General features: G+C 38.1%; 1 protein-coding gene across 1 annotated transcript in view; it reads right to left on the bottom strand.

Moving 5' to 3' along the window:
- The window catches only part of NAALADL2 (N-acetylated alpha-linked acidic dipeptidase like 2), a 244,835-nt gene extending 229,975 nt beyond the window's left edge, over window positions 1-14,860 (bottom strand). The window contains exons 1-2 of the mRNA XM_065640342.1: window positions 14,823-14,860; window positions 6,480-6,983 (exon numbers count right to left, since the gene is read on the bottom strand). Coding sequence (XP_065496414.1) covers window positions 6,480-6,983; window positions 14,823-14,860 — 542 coding nt within the window. The remainder of the gene's footprint in view (window positions 1-6,479; window positions 6,984-14,822) is intronic.
- Window positions 14,861-15,138: the final 278 nt, after the last annotated feature.

The following is a 15,138-nucleotide window of genomic DNA, read 5'->3' as shown; positions in this document are numbered from 1 at the left end:
ATTGCTGCAAGGGCCAGACAGTGAAGGACAACTCTGTCCCATTTCCACATCCTCTGGTATTTCCCCATCGGAAGCAATTGGCCTAAAATGAAAACTGGTTGTCATCTCAGCAGGCCATGTGCTTTTTTCATTCAGATTCTTTCTGTAAGAAGAAATATGGTTTGATTATACCTATAAAAGTGATGGATGGCAACATAAATAAATCTTTTGCCTCTAAATACTGCCTTTTAGCCAGCATCATTGTCAGAATCACTCAGAAAGGTCTAGTTGAGTATTTTTCTCTCTCAGGTAAAGTCAAGTACAAAGCCTACCACTCACCAAAAGTTTTTTTTTTTAAAGGCATGACTTTTTAAAATCCATAGATGTTTAACATCTATTCCAGTTTGTCATGCTGAAACAGAAATAATCTCCTAAAAACCTGGACTTTCCAAATAGCAACAAACATCTACAGGCAAAGGGGAGAGCACGATGTCCCAGGGGCAGCCCAGCAAACAGGAATATTCAAGGGATCAGTGAGTCCATGATCCCTCTGTTAGCCCAAGCGGGCGAGAATGAACTATGCTAGACCTTTAGAAAGCAAATTACTCCCTCACCCATGCTGGCACAGCTCATTTCATCGTCTATTAGAAAAAGTAGTATTTGTCAATGTTCAGAATTGCTGTTCTAATTGGGACTAAATTGCCCCACACTTTTCAGCAGTCATGGTAAAGAGGTAGATAGCTGATGGCCCCGGAAATTGGTTCTCTCTCTAAATCCGAACTATGCTTCAAACGATGAGTTCGAAGCAATTTCAGAAAGGTAATCTCTAATTTTAAAATAAGTAAGATTATGCAATCCAAAAATAAGTGATAAGAGCAAAATTCATTTACACCCTATCACCTATCAAATACTAGTGCTCCTTTTCCGTGGAAAACATGAGGCGTTGTACCAGCACACGGATGTTGTGTAGCAAAGCACTCCAACGGGAGAAGTTCAGGTGTCAAGTATGTTCCTCTCCACGCAGAACAGGACTGTGACCCGCAGAGTCCCTGCATCCCGTGTAACCTCTCAGCAGTAATGGGATGTTCCCCATCTCCCCCCCTCAAATGTCCAGCCTGAGCCTGTGACTGTTGCATTGAAACAGGCACTATCACACCAAAAAAGGCAGATTTATGGGGAGGGGAAAAAAAATAAATCTCAAATTATTCCTAATTAGCTCATCTATGCATTTTGTTATTCCACAAAATACACATCCTGGACTTATGTACTTATAATAAAATACTCAAAAGCATCACTCTCAGTTTTCACTTTGATGACATATGATGTCCACCCTAGGACATCACATACCACACACAAACCTTCCTGCCTCTCTTCCTTAGAGAAAAGGTCTCAGAGGTTTGACAAACTCTTATTTTCTTATATCTCGAAGGCAAAATAAAATACTTTTTTGTCTGTTAATGAGTTTCTGAACTGGTAAGTTGGCCCAATTGTGATTTTCTGTGTTTTGCTTAGCAGAAGCCTGGGTGCTGCTTTTGAGAAAGGAGCAGTTAAGACGGAAGCCATTCTTGTGGGCTGTGACAGATAAGGAATTTTATCAAGGGACTCATTACTTATTATGCCAATGTGAATATAGAGTTTATTGGATCTAATTCATTAGTATATCACTGGTGTATTGCTTAGAAAAAATATTTTAAGGCAACACTGTGTACTTCATTTACAAAGGACACAGTCATAGCACAAAAATCAGACTTTATTGTAAATTATTTCCCAAATCAAACATCTAAAACCCAATATATTTTTACGGTTACCATTAAAAAAAGCAATCAACCAAGAAGAGAAATTGTTCTCAGTGAACCACATGGTGGACTTGAAAGAAGAAATATGTCCTCCTAATGTTAAGTAAACCATAAACTAAGACATTTGTTCAAAAAGGAAGAGGAATTTTAAAAGCATCTGCTGTAACTGACCCTAACAGGAACAAACACCTCCTTGTCAAGCACTCTATCCATATAATGTTTCCTTCTTTTATCAACAGAAATACAAATGAAAGAGCTAAGTTTGACAAACCACAGAAAAAAAAAAAAAAAAAAAAAAAGAGGCAAATTCAATGAAACAAAAAAAAAAACTATAAAACAGTCAAGCCTTTCTATTAACACTTCTGAAGTACAGATATAACCTTTTTTTTTGTAAAAAAAAAAAAAAATCACCTTTGACATAAGTGGTTATCTGGAGCCTAAATTTATCAAGTCACTGTTCCACAGATACCACTCGGGGTCACGCGGGGCATCTTTCTTCCACGCAAGACACTACCCCACATTCCCAGAGCCTTTCTTTGCTGGGGAGGTGGCAGGAGGATAAGTGAGAACCTGCACTTGCTTGACATGACTCTCACCTCCTTTCAAATGGGGCTTTGTACTTATAAATACACATTCAAAATTATCACGCGAATAAAGAGAATCCCAAGTGACTACACAGACTCTGGGAATTATATAAATCTAGAGAGCTCGTACAGCTCTCGGTTTACCCAGGAATGTGCCAACAACCCTTTCTAAAGATGCAGGAGGCAAGACTTCAGACTCAGTCTAACTAGACTTAATATTTGCATTTTTTATGGCAATACAATAAATATCTGAAGACTGATACACAGAATGGAATATACATATATATATATATGGTAACGACCACTGAATAGCTAACCTGCATCTGGCAGATGCACAACAAGATAAAGATATACTTCTTTAGCATCCCCCTTTTTATACATAGCAAGAAGGAAAAAAACCAGATGAATTTTCAAATGCAATTAAGCGAGGTTAGAAATCTGAATCCCATTTTAAGAAGTAGCTTAAAAATATCAGTTTTCATTGAAAGTTGGGCTCATTTTATTTTGAGAATTCAACAGTGTGCTTAGCAAAATTGTTGGGTGTTTCTGTATTTTTGAAAGTCTGACTCTTACGACCTTAAGCATTTGTTGTAAACTTTAGAGACTTCCACATCTAAATGCGTTCATCACTTTTGAAACCAGGACTTTTCCTGTTCTAAGGATTATATTTCAGAGGTGCAGAATCATTCCACAGGGAGCAAGACCCCGGACTCAAAGCACAGATGACAACTCTCCAGCTGTGCCCTCCTGACACATTCTCCCTTAAAAGGGCTCCGAGAACTCAGTCTTGCCATGGAGTCTCAACCCAGCTGTCCCAGGAGGCAGTCTGCTTTCAGCCTATAAAGTTTACCAGCTCTTTCCGTCTGTGTTGCCCTAGTAAATTCTGCTGGTTACAGATATAATTTTAAACAGTGCCTGAGGTATTCTGTATCTCAACTGCTACCTGGTCTCTTTTGGATGTGGGATTTATGCCACTTTCAAATTCACCCTGAAGGCTTGTGGGAGCCAAGGTACACCAGACTTGAACTAAAACCTCCTTAAATTTCTTCCAAAAGAAAACTGAAGCCATTTTCTTGTTACAAACAGATATAACGCTACTGGATTCCTATCAGCTCATTGACATTTGCAGAATTTTACTAGTTCTGACTCTGTCCGTACTATAGAGCAGGATGTTTCTCTTATAAATATTTATATGAGCAAATGTAGTATTCATACTCCTAAAATGTCAGATATACCTACTGAATACTATTAACAATATGTGTCCTAATTTTTGTCAGCAGGCAAAATGCAATGTGCAAGTAAGGAAAACTCCTCAGGTTTTTTGTGGCAACTCCTTTCTCCCTTTCAGGCACCTCTGACAACTTTAATTCTCTTGAAACCTCAGAAACACCCAGGTTAAACCGATTTCTAGTTTTTACCATCAACATTGTAAACACTTCCCTATGCAGGCTGGGGGAGGTGTTCAAAAAGGCTTACAGAGATAATCTTTACTTAGGCTGTATCATTAATTAGGCAACTTGGCCAAGGCCAGTAATTACACTGTGCTAAATTGCATTGAATTTCTGTAGCATTGACGTTTCACAGGAAACAAGGTGCAAAGTTGAAGGCACAAAAGCCAACATGGTGACTTTTCTTTCCTAATGATTTTTAGTGTATCTGCTGGGAAAAACGCTCAGCAGGGATCTGGCTGATGTAGAGGGCCAGGATGGAAACAACACAAGAGCAGCACATGAGCTCTCAGCAAGAGCCTCCAACGGAGAATTTGGAGAAGAACATCTCCATCTCCCATTGCATTGTTATCCCACATCATATTCCATTCCCAACACAGATGGGCAGAAAGGCTTCATTCCACTCGCACAGAATCCAGCCCAAATCCCAGCCAAATCAACACAAGTCCTCTGGTGCACTGCCGCAACCTCTTTACAAGCCCAAAGGGTCCTGATTCTAAAAGCACCACCCGACTGCAGCAGATTTCATCCCAATAGGAATTTCCCACTGCACACCTCCAAGCACATTAAGGTGATGTCTACTTAGGCAATATGACTGGTATTGCTGCATCTCCTATACATTTTTTTCTAAGTTCTTTATCAAGACTGTTAACAAAACTCTCTACCATTATTGAGTCTGATCTAAGTAATAAGTTAAGAAAATTAAATTAATGTCATTCTCAGTAGCGTTAAGAAATTGCAAGCTAAGCAGCTGCCACTTATTCCTAGTAACTCGAAGTATATTATATTGAAAGAAGTCTTACAATAATATATATTGATTTTGTCAGGTTTGTTTTTTTTTTTTTTTCCGAGCAACAGATGTTGCATGTTCTATATTTGTAGGGCTACACAGACGCAGGTTTCATTGCAGTAACTCTGACTCCTGATAAACAGATGTTGAGGGAAAGCAACTTAACACAACATGGGATAAGAGCTGTCTCAGATCGAAATGCAGGATTATGAAAAATCTTGTAGGTAACGTGGTATACTAAAAGTATTGATTACATATTTATATACAGAATCAATAGGTAGCTGACTACATTTGTTGAAATCATTCTATTATGTAGAAAAAAATTACCAAATCCTAAGAATTATGTTAAGGGACAACAAATAAGTACATTTAAGTTCTAAAGTATTCCTATAAATCATTTTACCTAAAGTCCAGATCCTCAACAATATCCTAATAGCTACCCGAAAACACCTGAGAATGATGAAGAGTTTGAAAAGGCATGTTTTTAAACCACCTTTTGGAATAACAAAATGGCAAGTGATACCCAGTCTCCAAACACAACATACTGGAGTATTACCCTGTGACTGAGACTTCTCTGCAATTTGCTGTATTTCTGTAATACCCAGTCAGTAGGGCTTAGCTTATTCCAATACTTTGTTCTTGACTAAGCCTATTGACAGAATTCAGTTAAATTTACGCTCTGAGAAGACAAAGAGGTTGATCTTTTTACCATTCATAATTAACATTTTTCATCACCTATACCCTTTCCCATTATAAAAATAATTAGATCCATATAGAGTCAAGTTTTAAACTGGAAAGTGGCGTGAAATCCTGCATAGCTATTTTTTCCCTTGAATTTAGCAAAAGTGTTAGCTCAAAGCATGTTACTAACTGCTTCAGAATTTTAGACTTGGTTTAGCAAATATAATGAAGAAAAATTATGTTAGAAGCCTTGTGTGGTTGCTTTTAATACATTTCTAATCTACTCAAGAACAAATCTTTGGACGTCCACAACGATAATCCTTTCTAACCTCAGGTATGCAAGTTCTGCAGCTTCTGAACAGCTACTGATCAAAACAAATCTGCAGTGTGTTTCCTTCATCATGAAAAAGGAACTTGCAGATCCAGAAGCCAGAAATAAGCTCAACTCTTCCCTCGTACAGAAATAACTTTCAAAAGTTGGCAGGAAAACCCGGTTGCTTCAACACTCACTGCTACAGAAAAGTGGTTATACTCTGATACCAATGTGTTATATAAACTTTAAAAGAAATGAAAAGATTCCAAACTTAAAAAAAAAAAAAAACACCACACACAAACAAACCCAGTCAGTAAATATTTTACAACATTTTGTATCTGTAAACCAGGTACTAACTAAAAGAAAAAATAAATCGCAGTCTTTCAGAGTTCCATTTTCCCTCATAAATTCATAAAAACTAAAGGCTTGCTTCCCCATACAGATTATTAAAAATATATATTTAAAAAAAAAAAAAAGGGCACACCAGGGATTCACTTATTTGCCAGAGATTATATGGGAATTTCGGATTTCTTAAAGTGACAAATATTACAAAACACCATCTAAAATCTTGCTTTTTGACAATGTTATTCAACAATCAACTGTATCTAGGATAGCTGGTCTATCACCTATAGTCTCATTCACTTGGAATTATCTATGGTTTTCAATTCGTGTACATTAAAGCTACTATTAATATAGCAATAGAATGTTATTAGAGCAAGAACTATAATCCAGATTGTTAAAAATTAGTCTAGCTTCATATGTTTATGAAAGTTTCCTAAGCATGACAAGAAAACTGAAGAAGAAAAAGATTCCACATAAAACAAATCACAAGAAGTCTTAACATTGGCACCCAATTGCATTTAGACAAAAATACATCAAGGTACATACCTGTAAATCTGTTGAATATTCTCAGCTTTGATTTCCTCGAGAATTTCATGGTAGAGATGAGGGTTATTTGGTTCTTGAGATGTTGGGGGAGAAGGGCATTTCTTACGTGCATAATATCCTACCACAATTCCAAAAATAAATACAATCAAAGCAGTGCAAAATACTTTCAGTATCTGAAAAAAGCTGCAGCGGTTGCTCTTTGGTGCCTGTCTCATATAGTGTGAGACATAGTCAGGGTCTTCCTGAAGACGCTGGAACCTTCCCTTAGGAGAAGACGAAGGCTGGATGGGCTCGAGATCAAAGTCAGGGCTCTGCGAGTGTCCCAGCTGACGCTGGACGGCACCATCCAGTCGGAAATGGTCAAAGCCAGGCTCCTCCAGCTCCTTCTCCATGTCCCACTCCAGGTCCAGCGCTGTGGCTTGGAGGTCATCGCTGTCGAGGTACGGAGAGTGGCCCTGTGCTCTCTGGTCTGCGGTCACTTTGTGATACGCCATCTTTTTATCTGTTAAAACCAAATTTTAAAAATTTTAAAAAACAAACAAAGAAACAAACAACCTCTAAATGTTTGTTTCCTTATGGCTACAAAAACAATCTATTTATCCTCTGTAAATCTGGGAGAACCAAACATATATAATAAAAAGCAAAAACTGGGTTCTCAGTATTTTACTCTCCCTGTTTCCATCCTCCTGTTTTCTTTTGTAGGATAAGCAGTCCCATGGACGTCAGAGGGGAAAGAAGATATTTAAAGGAATATAACATATCGTAAGAATATAAATAAAGGGAATTTACAAGTGCCAATGGCAAAATACAAAAGTTATCCTATTATTTTGTCAGTCCCCAAGATAATATTAAAAAATTGAGTGAAGGCACAGAGTTTCCAAAACAATTATTTATTACCTGAAAGTAATTTTAAAGCTTAACGACTGTGTGTATCAATTTAATTTCACACACTATACGAAATAATGATGTTAAAATAAAGTTGAAAATGTAGAAATAACTTGCCTGATCTGATTCTAAACACAGGAAATGGTAAGTTACAAAAATAAATTTCAGGGTGACACTGTACTTACACATCAATAAAAGGCTTCCATTTAGATGAAGCATTCTATTATTTATAGGTATTTTAAATGCATAGTTCCTAAACAACTGATGAATTTACTTAGAAATTGTCCCAGCTGTTTTGCTCCACTTATTTTTCCCATTTTAATGAATCTAAAGCACTGCCAGGTAAGTATTCATAACAAAATCATTCCTTTAATAGCAAGGCATATCTGTGGCACTTCTAGATACTTCTGTGGAAGCCTGAGCCCTCTAAAGGGAACTCTGACCTCCAGTACAAACATTCAAAGTCAATTTTCAACAAATGATTTTTAACAGACTGCAACAACAGGGTGCCGTTTTACTCCATACTTAGACAACAGCTACTCCATCACATAAGCATCTGTAATTTAGGGCTTTTCAAACATCAGACTCATTCATCACTTAGGATAAACTGAAGATAAAATATTAAACCTCTCAGTGATGGATATCAGACTGATACCTACGACACTACATTATCTCTCTGTTTTCACATTTTAAGACATTTTCTTTCTCTGAGACCTACCTCCAGATAACATTATTGAGGCAACATAATAGTTGAACCTACTCTAAAGGCAAAGTAGAACTTAGCTTTTTGAAGCTCTCTGAAGAGATCAAACCATTGGAAAGCATTGATATAATGAAACAGCCTATTGTCCACTGAAAGACTATCCTGCTCTATACAATACCAATTTACAGGTCCTATTTCCTTGTACAGCCATATAAATATCCCTCACCTATAACTGTCAGGCAGCCTAAGAACAGTCAAGAGAGCTCGTGCTTGAGGTACGTGTTTCCAGTGTAGCTATTGTACACACTTTGCAAATCAACGCTCCACCTGCAGACCACATTCTTCTACATGCAGGGGAAACAACAGAGTTTAGAGTGAGCGGAACTAAAGCATCCAAAGTCAATGTGAAAATCTGCATTATTTATTCAAATAATGATAACAAATGTTACTCTCTAATTTCCAGTTAAGTCAACAAATGGTTTACACCTGAAAAGCCATTCTGGCTGAACTTCAAAGACTTTCTGTTAGCCCAGCCCTTGGGTTTGTGAAGGTCTCTCTAAGCTGTAGCGCTGTGACCCAGCAGCTCAACCTCTTCCCCCTTCCAGCATCACCTCCAGAATTCCCAAGGGAACACACTGTCTCCTCACTCAGGCTGTTGAGAAAGATACTGAATAATGTCAGCCCTGTAACTGATCCCTGGTGCACTGTTCTTACCAGGCACCACCTAGACATCAAGTGATTTATTAGTACTATTTGGAAGCTGAGCTAACTGATTTTCAAACTATTTATCTGCCCTTTCTCCTCCTGTTTTGTTAGTGAAGGGGATTAATTTGCAAATCATCAATGACAGAGGTCATTACTAGATAATAACAGCTGCCCAACCACCTCATCTTTCCTGCTCCATTTCATACTGCTTTTTAGTAGAAATTAATTTAAAGGCAAGTGTTTTGTCTTTTAAAAGCAAAACAAATCATTACCGTATTACATAAATATAGAATTCTGACTCCAGAATTATTACAGTCATTTAACAAAAAATAAACCCTTAACAGGTTACTACAATATCACCCATAGAATAGAATTAAGGCAGTTTTTTTCATATGCAGTTGCATGGCAAATATTAATCTTGCTGAGCTTATAAATGGTGACCATTGAATATCCTTGGTAGTTAAGCTTTCTCTGCATTTACGGCATTTTAAAAATGTATGTTATTTTTCAAAGGAGTGTATTAATAAAGGTTATTTAAATCTACACATAAGTGCATAATAAAAAAATCCTATGAAATCCTTTCAATAGTTGTTAATGCAGATGAGTAGTAACCACATTCCACAGCTTAGTATCTCAGCAATTCAATTTTTATACAAAAGCACCAAAACTGCAAAATGCTAGAAGTTTTAATGTGCACCGAGTGAGCTTTAAAGCCATTCCATAGGGACAAGGGGGATCATAAACTCTGCAATACCGGACAGAGCCAAGCTGATGACCAATAAAATTGGTGTGCATTTCTATACCTCCTGTTTTTTGTGAGAGGTATCAAAACAATGATAAATATCCTTTCAATTAACTGTAACATAGGAAATCAGGAGAGTCAGCTTTATCAGATCATTATTGCCCTAATGAGCCCATTTCGAAACTATCTACATGTTCTTTGATCTTAAAAATAACACATTTACATCCTGATAAGTACGTCTTGTTATGAAACAACCAGAAACTTTTTTTTAGATAGTTTTCCTGCTTCAACCTCTTATCAATGAAGCCTTTTGAAAATTATATAATAAGGACTACACATAAAAGGTGTTGCATCTGCATCCTTGCCACTCTCTAATACATCCACAACAAAAAAGGTCATCTTATACAAATGTTTTGCGAAAACAACAAGGAAACACCAATATGAATATATTACGTGAAATTATTTGTGGCTCGGTGCTGTAATTGTTACATCCAGTTCATGAATAACTGAGATGACCATCAGGCTGATTCGCAGCCAAAGATCGGCAACTGTGCTGTCCAGAGCAAACACCTTCTTAGGCCATTTAGTGTTCATTACTGAAGAGGCAAGTTTTACCCAGGAATTGTGCTAAAGGCATTGCAGCTTCTTTGCACAGTCATAAAACCAGAAATCCAGGACTGTTGGCTAATCTCATTTTTAAAGGTTCTTTAATTTTAATTTTATTTCTCAGTATCTTTACACGGAGTGCTTTTGCTTTAAGTCCTAATAATTTTGTGTCTATGCAAACCCCCAAAGCAGACTCAATGTCACCTGTTTGAAGGGCAAATAGCTATACTTATCAGGGAAATCAACACCCACTGCATATACATGTCTTTAAAGTATATATAACAACAATTTAGTAATTTGCTAAATGAGACAATGCCAAGTTTCAGGCCTAGACAAATTCTTCATTTATAAATCCCTGACAAAAGTTGTTTGCAGAAGAGATTACGATGTCCTTGTCAACAGCAACATTACCCTACACTGTAATTCAAAAAATAATGCGATATTTCCATCATCACTTCCTTAATTTTCTGCAGTAATGATTTCTCCCTTCCCTCACATTTGGGATATGGGTTTGGCAACCAGTTTAGTTACAGCTGGACAATTAAGTTCCTTGTCACTCTGCACAACCACCATATAAAACTAAATGACAAAACTTGCCAGTTGCTCACGTTTCACTAGCTGACTCAAGAGAAACACAACCTGAAAAAATGTGCAGTCTTGTACAAAACAGAATAGAGAGATCAGACTTGATGAAGAAGGTGTGTGAACACAGCTAATCATTGAAACCAGGTTGTCTCTTCATATAACACTAATAAGTGCTTTTTGGCATATGTGATATAGAATACTTCTTCAAAATCTCTCGTCAGGTTTATTATATTCTGCACAGCCACGTGGGCCAGGATACTGTTGACACAAAGGATGACTACATGACAAGAACAGGGTCTATAATGCACCTTGATTGATAAGACTTGCACACCGTGATGTCCAGTTGGAAGCAAGAATCAACTTGCCCATCAAAGCAGTGTTCAAAAGCATCAGCTGCTTGAGCTAAAATATCCTGGGACATACAGGTGTGCATAGGTACACACGAATGCATTTGCCTGTTGCCTTTCCAGAACCTTTTGAAGTCCTGGGGCTTGGAGAAAGAAGAATTGCCAGGAAGCTCCTTCTCAGCCAGCAAACAACTATCACATCAAGCTGAGGCAGACTCAGCTGGTCTCTAATATGCTGGGCATGTATTACTAACATACATCTTCTCTGCCCTCAGACATGTTTAGTTTGCAAACACCTATTTGCCTGAAACCAAACTCAGAAATATTTACTGAACTTATAGTAGGTAACAGCATCCATGATATACGCATAGCCTACCTAGGAGGTTTATTAAAAGTGCAGCATAATCAGAGCAGTGCAAATGGCTCTGTTACAGATTCTGTGCATTTCTTGTGCTATGTGCTGTGCTGCTGCCTTTGCTTTGCTTCCATTTTCAGAACAGCTTTTCCCCCCCCAGTTCAGGTGGTTACGGCTCCATTTTCTATGTGTTCACTCTTTATCACGCTCATTTGCAAACATCAGACCAACAGTCTCAAACGAGGAGGGAGAAGCCCTCCACACACACTCTGGTTCCTTAGTCCATGAATTAATCACTTATCTTTCAGCTCCACACTCAGATCCTGCTCTTGTCCTTGGAAGGGCATTGCACAGGATTGCAGTGTTTCTAAAAGCACAAAAGTGGATGGAGAAACAGGATTCCCAGCACTAGGAGGGATATCTGTGTGTGTGTGCACACACTGTTTTAAACCAGGTATATAAGAGGAAAAAACTACAGAACTATTTTGATTGGAAGAGACCCTCAAAAGATCAAGTCCAACCACAACTCTTAACACTAAACCATATCCCTAAAAACCTCATCTACATATCCTTTAAACAACTCCAGAGATCATGACTCAAGCACTTCCCTGGGCAGCCTGTTTCAATGCTTCCCAATGCTTTCCATGAAGAAATTTTTCCCAATATCCAATCTGAACCCTCCCTGGTGCACCTTGAGGCCATTTCCTCCCATCCTACATCTTTCTTAGTTTGCACCAGGCCATGGCCCCACCACCTAACACACCTCCTGCCCCAGAGCCCACCCTGCTCACTCCTCCTGCCCCAACCATTTTATTCCCTTCACCTTCCCACACCTCCTCCCGAGCTCCTGTCCATCCCCATCCCCACGGGCCCTGCTCATCCAGAGCAACCCCATCCCCAAACTCCTCACTCCTCCCTTCCCTGCAACCCCAACAAACAAAACATATTCAGCAGGGACCCAGCCACAAAACGCATGAATATGTTTCCTGCAAAAGAATAAATTTTAGCTATATTGCAGCCAGTCCTTGCCATAGTTTACACTGCAGCATCACTGGATCCTGTGTGAAGGCACCTGTTGAAGTCCCTGCCCCTCATCCCAGTGGGATTTGGGATGATTCACAGCAACCTCCTCTTACTGCAAAGCAACCAGCCCACTCAAAACTGTTCTTTAAAGATCTTAATCCTTCCCTTTTCCCATTTCTCCTCATACACCTGCCTGTATGCAAACCTAATATTCAGTTTCCCTGCATATGTATTTTTTCCAAATTCAAGGTTTCATCAATAATATATTTTGCATTACCTTTCCCCAGACATTACAATTGCCTCTAAAAGAAATAAGACACAAAGCTTTACTAAGACAAAAAGTATTATTAGGGCATTTGCATTTAGGCTTACAGTTGAATTTGATGTGAAATAAAACTATTGTAGATGTTGTTTAACTTGAAAATGTTGACAGCAATAGTTGCAATAACAGGGCCTAGCAGTTCTTAAGCAAGTTAATTTTGTATGACTCATTTGTGCTTTGGAAAATTGTACAGTCTTTGGTTTGGGCACATTTTACTTTGATTTTTTTTTTTCCACCCCAATCTCTTTTTGCTCATCAATTACAGTCAATCACATTTAAATTATTGTTAAAAAAAACCACACACACCAAAAAACCCCTGCCACACTGAGTAATTTTAACATTAAAAATTTGGAAAACATACACTTGCAAACTACTACACTTAATGAAACTGTGCTAAAGGAAGTCCACTGTACTTCAAAAGGTGCAAACTAACATCAGAAAATACTATGTGACTTAGATCCCATTTCTTAAAAAAACACCACCATGCACAAGAAAAAAAAAAAAAAAAAAAAAAAACCAAAAAACCCCCACCCACACCACAACACACCACACACACCCCCCAAAAAAGTCACTTTTATAGAAGCGTTACAAACAGGAATCAGGCCTCATCGTGAACACAAACTCCATTCCTCGATTTTAGCAATCACTATCAAAATCTACCAAAGAAAAAAGGTGAAAAAACCCCAAACTTATGACTCCTGTCCAGTTGAGATACAAGATTATGTGGCTTAAACTAGTCCAAAGATGAGAGATGGCCATGAGTCAGCCCTGTGATTTCGATCTGTCCCCTGAAGGGACATGTCCCTCAGTGACGGGACCCAGGACGCAGCAGAACTGCAAGCATGAGACATGCTCAGGTTCTGCAAGAATGCGGATTACAGACAATAAGATGTGCCCACATCTTTTCTAAAAATAAAACAACTCTTAAGCGACTTAGACACTTCAGGACGTCATCCCCAAGAGAATGATGTCAGACATATATAAATGACGATATGTAAGACTTTTTTTTTAAAAGACACTACTCAAAACCTGTTTTTTTAAAAAAGAATAAATCTACAATGGCTTCCCCTAAAAAACCTGTGCATATGACTAACCTGTGCTCAATTTCTGTTCCCACAGAAGAGCTACAGCACCAGCTGGAGATGGCAAATGGTCTCAAATCCCTGTTTCTATGGCTTCTGTTGAAGAGAGCAGTGGAGTCGGGGAGAGCAAAACAGACTTCACCTGCAAACTCTCTGCTACTCCTGGTGATACGCAAGATAAGAAGATCTAAAGTGGTTTTCAGAGCTTAGAATGGATTTCACAAAACTAGCTGGTTACAGAAAATAAATCTTCCTATTATTAAGATTTCACATGGAAATCAGAGATACATGTGACATACGAAGCCGGCATATCTCATGTCAAGAGCAATGTTTTAGATAATACCAGATTTAAAATTATATATTTAAAATACCGATACGCACAAACAAAATGTTTCTCTTGTCACCATCCTGTGGTCTTCTAACTTGCTGTAGAAAAATAGGTCAGTACTTATAAAAAAAAAAAAAAAAATCCTTATTTTAGAGTACATTTTCTAGATTTTTTTTTTTTCATTTCTTGCTCAGTGGGGTTTTATTGAGTTTTATCAATTTCAACAATGACATAGAGCCCTTAAAAATAATATATTATGGAGCTGTAGATGGCAACATTTACAATTTAGCTTTATTGGAATTTTACTATATTTTGATAGATGACAGTTTTAATGAGTCTGTGCATGGTTTATAGCAGAAAACAGAGTAAGGCAGGAACATAATTTTCTGCTTTTTTTTCCAACGATCTGTATCCAAAGAATTCAGAAAACAAGCAAGTTTACTTCATAATCACACCAAATTTATTTTCTGGGTGAACCTGCGAATGTTAAAGCTCAAGTACACAGAGTGATGTTGCCATGGCAACTGCTACTGCAACCCAAGATGGGAGCACGTTTATGAAGCACATTTATATGCCCATGTACACATGCCGAGGCACACCGACACTCCAGGCTCCTGGTAGAAGGCAATCAAGCTATTCATGTGTTATTGGTCCCGATTCTGCTCCTGGCAAGGCAAAGGGACGTTTGCTGAAGCCATTACGCCACAGCAACCCCATATATGACATATACAATGCAAGGGTGTTTCCAAATACTGAGGTCATGAAGCTTTTGCGTCTTTACTCCTGTTTCTCAGACCTAAATGAGGAAACCTTGACCTGCCGTAAGCTGTAATATTAGAAGATTTAGTGTTACTATAGCTATAGGCAGAGAGCGGAGTGGTAATACGTCTGGTGTCCTTTGACCTTTTTTTCTAAATCTCCACTGAAATAAGCTGTCAAGTTTGAAAAATGTCAGAGTTGGGTCATTTCGGTCTGC

This window comes from Caloenas nicobarica, chromosome 8 (assembly GCF_036013445.1).
Source record: "Caloenas nicobarica isolate bCalNic1 chromosome 8, bCalNic1.hap1, whole genome shotgun sequence".
NCBI lineage: Eukaryota > Metazoa > Chordata > Aves > Columbiformes > Columbidae > Caloenas > Caloenas nicobarica.
This window is presented reverse-complemented; position numbering and strand designations above follow the sequence as displayed.